The 15,937-nt window shown below is 30.1% G+C and overlaps 1 protein-coding gene across 1 annotated transcript; it reads right to left on the bottom strand.

Moving 5' to 3' along the window:
* Positions 1–6,138: 6,138 nt before the first annotated feature.
* LOC149549320 (uncharacterized) lies at positions 6,139–12,569 on the bottom strand. The gene is made up of 2 exons (XM_089794895.1): positions 12,206–12,569; positions 6,139–6,397 (listed from the first exon to the last, which is right to left on the bottom strand). The coding sequence occupies exons 1-2, from the start codon at positions 12,537–12,539 to the stop codon at positions 6,144–6,146; spliced, it is 588 nt and encodes a 195-aa protein (XP_089651021.1). The 5' UTR covers positions 12,540–12,569; the 3' UTR covers positions 6,139–6,143.
* Between the last annotated feature and the right edge of the window lie 3,368 nt (positions 12,570–15,937).

Here is a 15,937-nt window from a genome sequence, read left to right on the forward strand (position 1 = left end):
TATTATCTTGTTTAGATATTTAGTTGTGCCCTTGGTTACTCCGTGTTGTAGCGAGGTGACTTATGATTAATAAAAAATAATTATTGCATGTTTTATCCTTGGGTTTCAAGGATTTTTGGGATAGCATTACATAGCTCCTTGAAAATACTTTGTTTTTGTTTCCTTTCACCTATGATATTTATGTTGTGGATAACCAACCATGAGAATGCATCTACTTTGTTAAAATATCATCATGTGAATAGAATATTAATTCTCATGTTGGTATTTGAGGGTTTAGAGATTTAATGAGGTTGTATCCCTAATTTACATTATACTTACCATCATTACTTCTAGTCTAGATAAGCTTATCTCAATTTAAGTTAATGTGTACAGATCTCATATCTAGGATAGATTGGAGTAAGTTAACTAGGCATATCCAGTATAGAAAAATCTCTCCAACTCTTTGAACATAGTTAGGAATCATGACCAAAGGCTTGTATCCATTCTAGGAGTCTTCTAAAATATGGAAATTTTTCCATTGTTTGTCATCCATGAAACATCTAGGAATAAGATGTTCCTATATTTAATGATAATTTTCAACATATAGGATTTCTTTGGGGGGTTGTTGATGGTGAGTGAGAGTTAATATATTTTTATTTATTGATGGTTTCCAAAAGGGAGTCTAGTCTATCATATAAATTTGAAGCTATTTTTGAACACAGGCTTGATTCATTTCCTTCAAATTGTGCAATTTGGCTCCTGCTTGAATTTTTGAAATACATTTGTTCGCATGATATTAGAGAGAATTTCTTCTTTCCATCAATATTACTATTCCAAAGGAATTCTCTCATTAGTTTCTTGATAGAGTCGAACACTATAGTCAGTTCTTGTAGCACTGACATAACATAGTTTAGAATTGAACTAAGAACATATTTGATTAGGATGATCTTCTAATTGCAAAAAAAATCCATCTGGCTTTCTAACTACATATCCTTTCAAGTTAATAAATGAAAGTATGCTCAACCAATATGAAACCTTATTTTCCCCATTGAAGAAAGGAACCCCCAGGTATTTGTACTTGGTAATTTGGAAATAGTGAAACATGATATATTCCAGATGGCATTAGTGAGTATGTCAAATGAGTTAAAGAAAAAAATTCCATTGTATTATTTTGTTTCTCTCCTAAGGCAAAAAACTATGTGTTTATGGTATAATTGATTACACTCACCTCTTGAATAGAGGATTGGACAAAGGAAAAAGTATCATATGTAAATAACTTGTATGTAGCATGTTTTTTAGACTATGTAATTTGAATTGCCTTCCAACATCCTTGGGAATGTTTGAGAGAAATCAGTCTTCTTAGGCCTTCAGTAAGAATGATGAATATAAAATGTGAAAGAGAATCACCTTGAAAAAATGCATGGCTAGATAAGAAGAAACCACATGGGGTGTCATTCACTAGAATTAAAAATTCTTTACCCTTGATACAAGACAAGATCCACTTACACCATTTTTTACTAAATCCCATTTTAATGAGAATCTTATGCAAGAATTTTCATGAGCCTCATTCATAGGCCTTCATCATATCCATGTTGAGGGTCATTTTTGATATTTATTCTTATTTAATTGAATAAATAACTTCATGAGAAACTAAAACCCCTTCTATTGTGTACCTTCCAAGAATGGGTCCTCCTTACTGAGGTCAGATAATGTGAGGGATCAAGATAGCTAATTTGGATGAGATCCACTTGGTGAATATCTTGTAGGTGGTGTTAAATAAAGTGATGGGCCTGAATTTAGAAAAGGATGAGGGATAAGAGCATTTAGGGATTAAGGGGAGAAATGTGGTGTTTAATTGTTTGAGCATTGTGATATTTCTACAAGAGTCCTCTAAGACTAATAGGATTTCAAAACCTATCAAATCCAAATATTTCTAGAAGAAGAGAGGTGTAAACCCATATAGCCCTAGATCCTTGTTGGAAGACATTGAAAAAATCACCTTTTTAACTTCCTCCAATAAAAAATAGATCCATTAAAAACTTGTTATCTACTTGGGAGATCAAACTTTGTATACTATTAACAACTTCATTGGAAGCGGACAAGGAAAAAGTATTTCAATCAACTAAGAGGTTAGAAAATAAATTGATAGCTTCTCATTGAATATCTTTTTTCATTTTGTAGGATGCAACCCTTGTCATTAATTATAGAAAAAATAGTGTTTATGTTTAATGATTTAAGTTGATTTGTGAAAAAACCTAGTATTTTTGTCTCCTCCTTTTAGCCAAATCTCTCTATTGTTGAGAAATTCCTCTAGTTCTGATTTGGATTTGTCATGTGAATCAAGAAGATATATTTTTAGACCCTTTGATATGATCTTGGTGTTAAGTACTCTAATCATTACACCAGTCTCACCTTTCTGGTGAAAATATTTTTAAATTCCTTCTTGTTCTAAGTAAAGATATTATTTTTTATTAAAGAAATTTTTTTGGATAATTCAAACATCCTGGATAACAAAAGGAGAATATTTGTACCAATAAATTAAAAAAATTCATATAATTTTAGTGTCTAAACCACATCCTTTCTAGTTTGAAAGATGATTGTCTGCACTTGGTAGCTCTATTTATCTTAGCTTCCATTTACAATGCATAATGATCTAATCTCACCCATGGAAGTATAAGTGTGTGCTCTCAACTGAATTCTAAAACCCAACTCAAATTAAGGAGGAATATATCAAGTCTAACCCCAATGTTCAAAAATTCTTTCCTCTTAGTTATCCATGTGACTACTATTTAAGTGAGAGAAATATAACAAACCATTCACCAAAGTGAATTGCTAGAAGTTTTTTATAGATTTCATTAGGGGAATGATACCTCCCACTTTCTTAGACAATTTTACAATTGCATTGAAGTCACCTCATGGTATTATGTGATGTCACTCATAGGTTTGAATGATTTGAGAGAGTTGATGCCATAGTTAAATATTCCTAGCCATGGATGTGGGAGCATAGACACAAATGAGAATGAAAGAAACTTCAGACATTTTTTCTTCCAAAATTAGCTAGTTGAGTCCCGTACTGATGATTTCTATTTTGATTTTGGATGATTTCCATAGGATGGTTAGTCCACCTAAGGTGTTAATAGAGGGAGAATGGATCACCGACCATTTCTTCCATTGAGTAAATATCTTTTTTTCCTTCTCTTCTTCTTGTTTTTTTTTTCTTGTAGTTGTATTTGAAGCATACTTGCTAGAATGTGATAAGGAAGCCTTGTTTCGCATTTCAACGGATGAAACAAGTTTCTTGTCACAAAACCATTACTTTTGGTCAATATTTTTGATAAAATAAATATATGATCTTGATACCATTTTTTTAATTCAAAATGTCAAATAGATTAGGAACACTTAGATAGAAGTTTTATTATTATTATTTATTGTACATGCAATTAAACATATGATATCCTATAGATATTCCAATTAAGTTTTAAAATAGTTAAAAAGTTAATAATAAATAGTGATAATTTTTTACTATTAAGTTAAAGTGAAAATAGCAATTAAATAATTAGTTTTTTATGAATGGTATAGATTTAATTTGAATTTTAAACAACTACATTAGAAATAAATTAACAAAATCACACACACTTCTTTTGTGCAACCTTTAAAGTTTTCATTTCTCATTTTTGGCAACTATGATCTGAAGAGTCATTCCAACTCTTGATGAGATGAGATTTTTTAAGGGCACTAATGACCCTAACTTTATACATGATAAGCCTCACTGCATCTTTAGAGAGCTAATAGACCTGCTATTTAAAGTGGACTTCTTTAAATGAGTGCAAAATCAATTTCTTTGGATTTCTCAGGAACTAATTCAAAACATAACACCTGTTGAAGTCCTTTTGCAAAGGTCGTTTGTTTTCTTTCTCTTTTGTGGGTGTCCTTTGAATTTCCCTATGGTTGATCCCATGTGAGAATGGAGTATTGATGCTTCAGTTTGGAAGATGTTAGATGCTAGTTTTCCTAGTGATGTGTCTTCAATCCTAGTCCTTAGAGGCTCATTAGTCTCACCATTTTCTAAGAAGATTTCTCGTGAGATTTAATTTAAGATAACTTTATCTACCTATAAGAGGATATCATCTAAAATTGCTTCCATTTATTTATTTTTCTCTGATGGAATATTTGTTCTAATATTGAGGTTGCAATAGGCATGACATTGGTGGATATCATTGAACCTTGGTCCTACAATTGGATTCTATTGTCTATAAATTTAATTGATTTGGTTAAAAATAATAATCTCCTCCTGCCCTCAAGATTTTGTTGGGGACATTATTTTCTTCCTCTTGTTACCAACATGCTCTTGCTCATAGCTCAAAAATTCCTCCTAGTTTTCTCATAGCACATTGTAGTTCTCTTTATTATAGTTTTTGGTCTTTCCAATTTTCATCAAGAAATTATCTAGGTTCAAGGAGGGATCTAGACATATGAATTTTTGGTCATTGGTCTAGCTAAGGTATTTGGAGGTGAAATGACCATTTTCTTGATGTGTTTCTACTTTTTGGACACTATCCCTTTAGAGTCTTTGTGAGAAAAAATGATTGAAACATTCCAATTTGATGTAGCCTTCTCATGGCTTGAAAGAATCAATTAAATAATAGATCCTAGAAGTGAATTTGCAATTTTCAAATGAAACTAGGTCATGCTTGATGAAGATTCCTATCTTATTCATAATTAATTCAAAAACATGAAGATCCCTAATTTAAAGTGGAAGCTTTGGGAGGAAGATCTGGTGTGGAAAAAATTTGGGAAGTCTATATGGGTAATGAATAAGGGATGTCATTCTCTGTGGAGAGATCGCAACCTTTCATGAACCTTGAATGGTATTTCCAAAAAAGATCCCTAGCCCTCTTATTTTCAAATAGACAAATAAAGAAACCCTTCCCCTGGTCAATCATGAAGGAATTCACTATTTCTAACGAGTTGATGATACTCATTCCTTAATTAAGAGCTTCATTGGTAGGGTTTAGATTCTAGAATTTGCCTACAATGACCATGTATTGTAGGTTTTCTTCTTTATCCTTGATCAAATTGTCAGGAACTTTTAACTTGATAATTTTCTCAAACTTTTGCATCATAGGTCAAGGTTTACTTCTCGCCCTCTATTTGCTAATGGGATGTTATTCAAGAATGTTGAGGCAATGTTCTTTAGTTTGAATCCTTGTATAATTTCTTTCAAAAATCTTCATACTAAGCACCTATCTAGTTATATGATCTTTGTTGATGATTTTTTTTTTGGAATCATATTCCCAAGATGTTACTCCAATTTCGCAGCCCAATTTCCATCATCCATTAATGTTCACATATTAGGAATATGGCTCCGACAACAAGAAATTAGTCAATGGAGGTGGTATAACCAAGAAAGTGCTCGATATCAAGTTTTTGGAAGGTAATTTTTCATGCATCCTTGTGGATTTCCTACCAAAACCTTAGTACTAAGCACTTGCCTAGTTATACAATCTCCATTGACAAGAACTTTTCATTGGAGCCATATTCCCTATGTTATTGCAGTTTTATAGCCCACCTTTCAAGATCCATTCAAGTTAATAATGTGTGTGTTTAATTATTTTCAAAAATCAAAAAATATGTATTATAGAAATTCAATAATTTGAAATTAAGAAAAATGTTTATTTTTAAAAAATTATAATGAAATAATAAGGAATATATATGGTATGTATACTATTACTTTTATCTTTTATGTTATATATTAAAATAATTAGTAAAGATTTATATAATTTAATGATAAAATGATAACACATCATGTTCTTGAGTGGGTACATTTGGTAAATTAAATAATAATAAAAAATTAAATAATATGAAAACAAGAAAGATAAAGCAATACTATTTTTAATAATATTTAGACTATAATGCTTATTTCATTGCATATCTACATATTTTTCATTTAAACAATGCTAAATTTTATTATATAAAAAAATATTTCATTCAAATAATTATCTAAATGAAAATCATAGCTAAATAAGTTGGATTGAAAATGAGTATATTATCATGTATAAATGGATTTATTACTTATATACAAAAATATATAGTATATGCTTATGTATAAATGGAAACATATACATATTTTCAATGGTTGATATTTATGGATTAGCATCTTTAGATCATCTTCTAACACTTCCAAGTTGCACAAGAACTCCATCAGGATCTCTTACATAAGCAACAATCTGACCCCAAGGTTTCATTTCAGGTGCTTGTACTGGTACTGCCCCTACATCTATAGCTCTATCATATACCTTTTGTACACTTTGTACTCTTACTTTATCATTGTTTAATCCCTCAATCTTACCACCTTCCACTATAATACCAATTGCAACATTTATTGGAGGGATTGATGCATCATGTTCCTGTACACCACCTGCATCATATCAATCATTAATTAGTTTTATAACTAGTAAATACATTTTATTTAATATAAATAAATAATGTTCCCAAGAATACTAAGTCTCATTCTCATCTCTCTTTTATGTTTTATTTTACAAGATTTCATGTAATGGAAAATGTTTATATGGTTAGTTTAAGTTAACAATGATATATCAATCACAATTGATAATTTTCATTAATTGGACATTAAAATTGAGAAACAAATATAGTAGGAATTTATTTTTCAAAATAATTTATATTTAAATAACCTCCTTACTAACTATAAGTGTTAAATCATAGTATATATATAATGTTTTTTTATATTACATATATAGTTAGAAAAAAAAACATATATAGTTAGCCAAATTAAATTAGTTAAAATGTACTATGTAACAATGATCATAGTATATATATAATGTTTTTTATATTACATATATAGTTAGTCAACTTAAATTATTTAAAATGTACTATGTAACAACCCATACAAGTGGTAGAGTTGGCTTAAGGAGTGGGTTTTCTCCCCATTGGTCTTGGGTTCAACTTGATGCTTAGATTACCTAATGCATGTGGTTTGTGGATTCTTGCATACATCCGTAATGATCAATCTAGGTTACCCACTCCTATCCCCAAATTGATAGTAAAAGTAAGACCAAGATAATGTCATAAATTAACTTTTATTAAGTTAAAAGAATGTGATAAATAATTTATGACAAGCATATAATATTATAATTTGGTTATAGTTTATCAAAATTATTAGGTAAATGGCTCTTTGAATTGTGGCAACCATCATAATGATCATTATTTATTAAAATATTATAAATTTAAAAGTTAATAAAATATTTTGAAAATAATTAGAGTACACATCTTTAAAATTTATAGTACATTTCCTTAAAATCATAGTTAGTTATTTTTATTGAAAGGAAATGTCTTCATAACATTATCTGCATCGTATCTTAGTTTAAATTGATTTCCAAATGTGATTGGAAAACTCATTATTAATAAACATGGACATTATGTTCTTATTTTAGGCATTTACCCCAAATGTAATGCAAAATGATAGAGATGTGCCCCTTCTATTCTTATTTGAAATCTAGTTGACCTCACCTTGTAAAAGAACATAATGCAATTCTAAACATAGGTTTCCTTTTAGGATGTAAAGCATAAATTATAGGCATCTTAATGGAAAACTTTAGCGCAAAGATTCCTAGGTGATTCAAGATGCATTTGAAACCCCAAAATACACAATACAGTGAAAGATTGCTCTAAATTGTGAAATACCTTCTTAAAGGTGTTAAAATTTTCGGTGTGAATTATATTTCTTATAAGATAAATTTTAGAATCTAAAGTCTATAGCACACTTTTGTCTTAGCTTCTCAAATTCAACCTAAGGGTTGAATTTATTATTTTTTAGGATTCATAATTAATCTATATTTATAAACTCCTAATTTCTACTGTAGATATTGTTTTGTGTAGAATTTTGTGTGTGTGTGTGTGTGTGTACTATCTATAAAGGATGTATTTCTTAACCTAAAGTTAAAAGGGATTCACATTCATCACTCAATTTCCAAAATGTACCCACATGTGTGTGTGTGTGTGTGTCTAATATCTATATAGGATGTACTGCTTAACCTAAAGTCCAAATCTCACTAGTTTTGGTTGGCATGAAAAGTTAAATTAAATTGTGAGGTGTATAGTCAATTGTGAGACTCTAAATTTGACAAGTTCACATTCATCACTAAATTTCCAAAAAAGGAAGCGTTCTAATTTAGTTTCTTAATATCAACTAGCCAAAATCCCAATTTTCTTAAGGTTGATTAGACAATAAGATCTTAAGAGTTTAGTAGTAGATAACTCAAATATTTTATGGTATCTAGCAATAGATAATTATAGTTCAAATTCAAATCCCATAACCATTTCTTTCTTTGATTATCCACCTTTGAAAATGATCAAATGTGTCGAATGTTGATTGAAGTTCAAAATTTTAAAAATAATTGAGTTATAATCCAAAGTGTGAAGTATTGGAATTTCATCCTAGAGATATAAGGGATTCATTTAAAGATTTTAAAAAAATTTCTCCAAGGTTTGAATCTTGAGTTGTATAAGAACATACAATTCAAAATTTGCGGAAGTGACTTTAAAGTATGAAATTGATACCATGCATGTCTTACTTTATGTTTCTAAAACCTAAAGTTATCAAAGAGATGTTCCACTAATCAATATTTGTGGGATCATCTTTTAGTAAAGGAGACTCAATCTTTCTCTAAATCTAATTGTTGGAGTCCATCATGTGGTACTTTAGATTATGGTGTGGTAAGTATTTTCCATGTGTCTCCAGGTTTAATACATTTGTAATCTTGTTAATTATGATTTCATAGTGTTTCATGAAATCGTGTGGATGTACAAGAACACTATAGAAAACCTAATGTCTCATTTGTATGGCCACAAATAAAATAAAATAATTTCTATCTATTAATGACTCAATAAAAATCCTTAGTTATTACATTGATTCCCATTGACTTTCACCAAACTTGTGTAAGCAGACATGCAAATGGTTGTGTTGATGCCATGTGCCAATAATTATTCTATGTTTATTAAAAACATATGTATGAACTTCCTTCCACATAAAGAAATATGTGCCTACATAATTCTAGAAGATAACTTATTATAAATCTAGGATGGTCTATTTAAGCATGTCTCTTATACATATGTTGAGAAAAGTTATAAATATTTTAAAATTGAAGTCTTTGTGAGTAAAGAAGAATGGGAGAGTTTCAAAATGATGCTCTTTGAACAAGGGTGGCTTGTATCCCTTTAAGAAAGGGTGGCATGTGTCTGTTTGGACAATTATTGCCCATGTCTATAAAATATGTATTGTTATAATGTTCATAAGAAGCTGAAATATAATTTAATATAATTTAATATAGTTTATATCATGTGTTATTGTTCAATGTAGATATCATTATAGACTATGATTGGTGGTTTATATGTAGGAATCTTCATAACAAGAATCAATGTTGGGTATTTCAATCTATAATATACTTTGAATTCATGAATTTTTCCTACAAAATTATTCTCACCATAGATTTTTATGCTAATCCATAAGTTTTTTAACTAGTTAGAAAGGTATAAGTACACAACAAGGTAAATATGGCTATTAGAATAAAATAGTTCTATTTAAATAAGAACCTCATAGGGCTTTAAGACTAGAAGTGATAGCAACATCTACTTTTTTTTTGGTTGAGTGTATTCATTTCAATAAATTAAGTTCATCATATTTAAAGAAAAAAACTGGTAGCTTAATATGAATATATTACTATTGTAACTTCCACATAAACACTTAACACTAATAACCAATTAATGTTTTAAGCTTCCTTTTCAATTTTTATAATTTATCTTCTAAATATGTTAAGACATTCCCCAAATCATATGAGCTCAATTCTATTTCAACTTATCTCTCATATCTAACAAGAATTTTTAAAATGGGGTTCTAGAAAGATATTGGAAAAATAAATGAAACTCTCTTAAGAGATATCTAAAAGATGACACAAAAAAAATGTATAAAGAAGATGTTACAGTTGTATTCAAACTATACAATGTTAAAACCCAAAGATTCTAGAAGATTGCAAAACATCATTTTCATAATCTTCAAATACCTTGGGTAATATGACTTTCATTTTTTGAAATCCCGCCTACAACATTAAGACATACAAATTTGAATTAAAAAACACCCTTGAATTACAATTTGTGTCTATGAAAGGTGGTCCATGGTATTTAAAACATAGGTAACTATAGAAAGTGCCTATTTTAAGTATTATGTTTATGAGAGGTGTGAGAGATTTGTGATAGTTAAAAAGAGTTTTTTACAGAAAATATTTAAAACAAACAACTTACATGTTATTTTGTGAGTAGATGATCATATCTAATTAGATTAATTTATTCTTTCTTTAATGAAAAGAAAGAATTCTTCATGTTAAAAAGATAGTGATACACACACATAGACATACATACATACATACATATATATATGTGTGTGTGTGTGTGTGTGTGTGTGTGTGTGTGTGTGTGTTCTTTCTTTAATGAAAGAAAGAATTCTTCATGTTAAAAAGATAGTGATACACACTCACATATATGTGTGTGTGAGTGTGAGTGTGTGTGTTTTTGTGTGTGTGCATGTATGCATATGTATGTATATGTATGTATGTATATCTATGCAAAGATGTGTGTGTGTGTGTGTGTGTGTGTGTGTGTGTAACACATATAGATATACACAAATATGTCTATATCTAGATATTTACATATATGCATGTGTGTGTGTAAACTAGTTGTATGAGAGGTTTTGGGGGTTGAAGGAGATGTATAAAATTGTATTGGAAGGAAACATCCTCAATGGCATTACTATGATAATTGTAGCTTCAATGTAGACAGTGTTTGTACTAACCATATTTTTGTTGACATATTGTCTAACAAGAATATTTAGATGAACTCTAAAAGAAGATTTGAGTGTACCTAAACATATCGACTATATTGCTTTTGGCTTTAAAAAAAATTGTAAATGAGAGAACAATCATACCTAAACATAAAGAATGTCATATCCAATGTCTAGTAATTGTGGAAGTTTAAGATCAATGTTATTGTCACTATTATAGTTCAATAGATGATTATTATTCTTTGGAGGGGATAGAGAGTGCAAGGGACCCTTGTGAGTTCTTACATGATATGGTTTCCTATTTAAGAATGAGATTGGACAAAGTTGGCTTTGTTGACCTAATCTTTATCATTAGGAATGCGCATACACTTAAGGAGGGATTAATCTTAATGAAAGATATTGGAGGGCAGTGGGAAAATTAGAAGGACGTAATGGGAGGCCTTCTAATGGGAGGAAAGATAATGAATGGAAAGTTTTAAAATTCTTAAGTTTACTTAGGACTTAGTAGTCTTTTAGATGCATACAATTGTACATTAGCTAATAAAGTCAGGCATGTCCCCTTTTTTGGCCAAACTGGTCATACGTACTCTTCTTCCTTATACGTACTCTTCTTCCTTATTGAGACATCTCTTCTCATCACTTCTATTATTTTCTCTTGCAATAAGATTTTTTTTCTTATCAATACATTGGCATTGTGTACATTGATTGGTGAAATAGCTTGTAGTTGCTTGCCATGTTGAAGGTTTGAAGTTCACATAGGCTTGAGTTGAACAATAGATAAGACACTAAGCTAACCATTCTTAGACTAAAATTGTTATCGTGGCCTCGAACAAATGAAATATATTGGTTTTTAATTAAGTAGGCAATTATTTGTAAACATGTTTCTTTTTTTAATATTCATGCTTGTGGGTACGATTATGTGTGCGAGTTTTTTTTATAGAATGAAAATAAACACCATCTTGTCTCAGAAAGATAGATATTGCAATGCCCTCATAATATAGAATTGTACAATAGAGATGGCAATGCCCTCATAATATAAAATTGTACAAAAGATTTAGAAAGATTAAGAAGTGTCTATGAAAATAATCTTCAAAGTAAACACTCTAGATGTCGATCTATAAATGAAGATGTTAGAGTCATAACTATATATTGATTGTTGTAAATTTTTAATATTTAGAGTGAAAAATAAAAGTATTTTAGAAACATAAAGAACACAATATCTATATAATTCAGTTATTCCCATACAAATTTAACAAATTGAAAATAAACAACAACAAAAAATGAAAGTAAAAGATAATCTATTTAAATCAAAGGAAATGTTACTATCTATGTAATCCAATTATCTCCATAACATCCAGAAGGGTAAAACTCACTGACCTACAATTGTGGCGTCTCTCTGATTCAAAGGAGTGAAGGCAATGGTGGTAGAACCAGTATCCAACTCTCCCCATGTCCTCCTTTCATCGACATACTTTGGGAGGAGACCAAAAGCATCCCTATAGAAGCCTAGAGACAACCCAACATCCTTCACAAAAACCACTGTATACCCATAACACACTGATATGTCTTCAATCCCCCTCACAGATGGTAATTTCTCACCACTCTTATTGATATCACATTGCTGAGCAACATGCTCGCTTCCTATGTTGAAATTGTAGTCACAGTTAACTGATACATTCTCTTTCTCCTCACATGAAGGGAGATCCGCCATTTTTCACTGCTCAAAACTTGATGTTTCTCAGTTTCAGTCCACCGTAATAATGTGTATAGAGGTTTACTTGTGGATAAGTATGTAAAGGTTTAAGATTGTTCGTGGAATGGTGGTGTGTTGCATGACTGCAAGCTCATCATCTTTTTGGGCACGTAAACAAGTAGATTGCTTCTTGGCTTCAAGATTTTGTGTACGTGGCTTTCACTCAATGTTCAAATAAAGCAAGGGAATTGGCAATATAACATGTAAGATAGAGATTTTGTATTATGTACAAATACTCGTTGAGTGCTTTTCATATATAGGTGTCCTTGGTTAACTTATATAGTTGTAAGTGATTGTATAATAGAATAGAAAGTTGTGAAAATGAAAAAAAAAGTGATTATGTAATTTATATTTGTGGTTGATATATAGTAAGTTCATTGTTTTGATATTTTTTTTTAATTGTACTTTATTTTTGGATAAGGTAGAAGTATACTAATGAAATTTGAATTAGTTTTTTTTGGAATTTGTATGAGTTTAATAAATTAGGTTGTAGATTTGACTTTTATTTATGAAAAGTTATTTATATATTTGTGATTGTCTAAATTTTATTCTGTTTTGATATCGAAGTTTATATCTTAAAAATTAACTTAGTGTTACTAAACACTTTTTGGATTTTGCTTTCTCAAGACCTTCCTCTTATGTCAAATCCTTAGATTTAAATTGATAATTTTAATCATAAATGAGGGACTAAGAAATCATTCAATATGCCTAGTATATCACTAATAATGCAAATACTAGTGGAAGCTCAAGATTGGATGAAACTCCAATATTTTGTGTCAATGTTAATAAATAGTACCAAAATATTTCTTTTAAACAAAAGGCAAAGCCTGTGTCTATGAGTCTATGTGTGTGTAGAATTACATACCTTTTAGAAAAAATTGGCTCCATCTGACAAAATAAAATTATGTTTATTTAAACCTAAGCTAGAACTATAGACTTACAATATCACAAATGTAGATAACTAAGAAATTATGCATATCAAAATTTTCTTTGACATATTATATCCAAACCAAAAATACTAGCATATGTCCTTCAACAAAAGAACCAGTCCATAGCTAAGAGAATTTTGAAACTATAGTGACTACTAATATATTGACATTTCCATTGTAGAGTCACACTCACACATACCTCCAACAATATCATCAACCGCAATATTACCCACAACCCCGTCACCATCAACATTATGAAATTGGAAATCTCCTTTTTTTTTTAAGTTAGGAACTTGAGCACCTCAAACTGTAGGGACATGGTCATTTTTATGCTAGTAAAGAAGGGTAAAGATTGGCAACAAGTTTGATTAATGAGTTTCATACTAAGAAAGCCTCTTTGTTGCTGAAAAACATCTCTAACCACACAATAACCTCAAACCTCAAAAGCCGGTTTGATAATTTTATAGAGGGAAACATACATAAACTTTTCTAGTAAAAATTTTCTTGGGAACAAACCTACCCTGTATATTGAATAGGATTTCCTTAAACATATTTTGCTCCTACTACCTGAACTTTATCTTTATTATAGGCTTTTAAAATGTTAAAGTATTGTGCGAAGTTTGAATCATTTAGGAAAGTGTGTGCCCCAAAATCGCATGTTGAATTGACTAGTTAATTTGGCAATTGATTTCCTTCCCTGTAGGTATGTCTGAATCTACTATCTTCATCTTTGTCAAAAAAATCCTTTGCCTAATGCATTATATATATTGACTTCCTGATGCATGATATATTATACCTTCCAATTTAGATAGCATTTGTGGATTAATGCTTAAATAAAATCTATGGAATATCCTTCAATGTGTAGTAATTTAATACTTAACCTAACTAAACTTCTTAACCCAATCATGAGAGCATGAGCCTTAACTATACTATTCTATCGTATGTTAGCAGGGTAGTCTAAGCATATAGTATTTTTTTAAGCAGGTCTCTAATCCAAATCCCTCCACTTGAAATGCTAGGGTTACCTCATGCTATCCCATCCAAATTTAATTTAACAAATGGACAGTTTGGAGGTTTCCAAACCACCAAATACCTATTTACCTTAAATGTAGGTATTGTCATTAGAGATCCATGAATGAGAAGAGTGATGCGTGATTTTACTTCTTTAGAATTTGATTAATCTATGATGCAAAATTAGGTGAACTAAGATTTTATCTTTGTGTATGTGTCATTACTACTTCTAGAATTATCTTTTCAATTTTATCTTGAACAACTTGTAAAGCATTATGGTATTTCCTAAAGATGCATTTATTGTGTTCCCACTATATTGACCATATGATCATAAGATGAGTGATTATCCAAATGGAAGAAAATAGTGATTTGATATGTAAACTAGGCCAAGAGTTACATAAGTCTCGAATAGTATATGGAAAAGGCATACATAATTCCAACTTTGATAGAAGGCTATACTAGCATTGTTGAGAACACTCACATTGTAGAAAGAGGTGATCAACATCTTCTAGTATCTAACCACATAATACACACTTAAAAGGATTTGTAATACCTAATCTTGATAGCATGTCACTTGTCAAAACTCTCTTATTCAATACCATCCATGTGTGAAGCTATTTTTCTTCAAAGGGACAATTGGATTCCAACAAAACTTAAATATTGTGTGATGCAACAAAGGCACATCCCTTTTTTGAAGTGCTTCAATACGCAACTTTATTGAGTATTGTTCATTTTTGGAAGGGACACAAAACATTCTATATTTTTCTTTGCAAAGGAATAACAATATTTTGTTCATTTTTCATTCCAGACATTAGAATTTAGCTTGATCAATTGGTAGTTCAGAGAAGTCCTTCCATATTTCTCTATTTGTGGATAATTCTACAGCATAAATATAATCCCAAAGTTGTTTGCCCCATAGATTTGAGATTAGTCTATAAACATTGTTATGTTCATCCATAAAGTATAGTGGGTTATATCCACTTCAATAATTTAATGAAAACTCCATCATCTCACCATTGTGAACTTTCTAGGAGATATATGAGGTAACAATTTCCCTCATGTCCATAATAAAGTTCCACATGGAGGATCAAATACGGTACAAACCCTAGATGAAGATACATAATCTAAATACTTAACTTGCATTATAAGTCACCAAACATTATGATATCAAATATTAAAATTAATCAAATCACCATAAAAAAATACAATTTTGAATTCTATATAACTAGCAATTACACTTTGGTGTGCAATAGGTACATTGTAGAGATATGGAAGGTTATCTAAGTACTTGTCTTATTGTTTGTCTCTCCCTCTCATCATCTTTCTATCTATTCATCTCTCTATTAGTCTATCTCACCATTTCTATCTCTTTCATACCTTTGTCACTATCTTTGTAGATTTCTTTTTATCTTTACC

Source organism: Cupressus sempervirens, chromosome 7, assembly GCF_028749045.1.
Source record: "Cupressus sempervirens isolate cs-2001-9-10 chromosome 7, ASM2874904v1, whole genome shotgun sequence".
Taxonomy (NCBI): Eukaryota; Viridiplantae; Streptophyta; class Pinopsida; order Cupressales; family Cupressaceae; genus Cupressus; species Cupressus sempervirens.

Coding starts and splice junctions, on each gene's coding strand:
- LOC149549320 (XM_089794895.1), bottom strand. CDS start 12,539: ATGGCGGATCTCCCTTCATGTGAGGAGAAAGAGAATGTATCAGTTAAC. Junction 6,398..12,205: donor GAGAGACGCCACAATTGTAG/GTCAGTGAGTTT, acceptor GATATGATGCAG/GTGGTGTACAGGAACATGAT.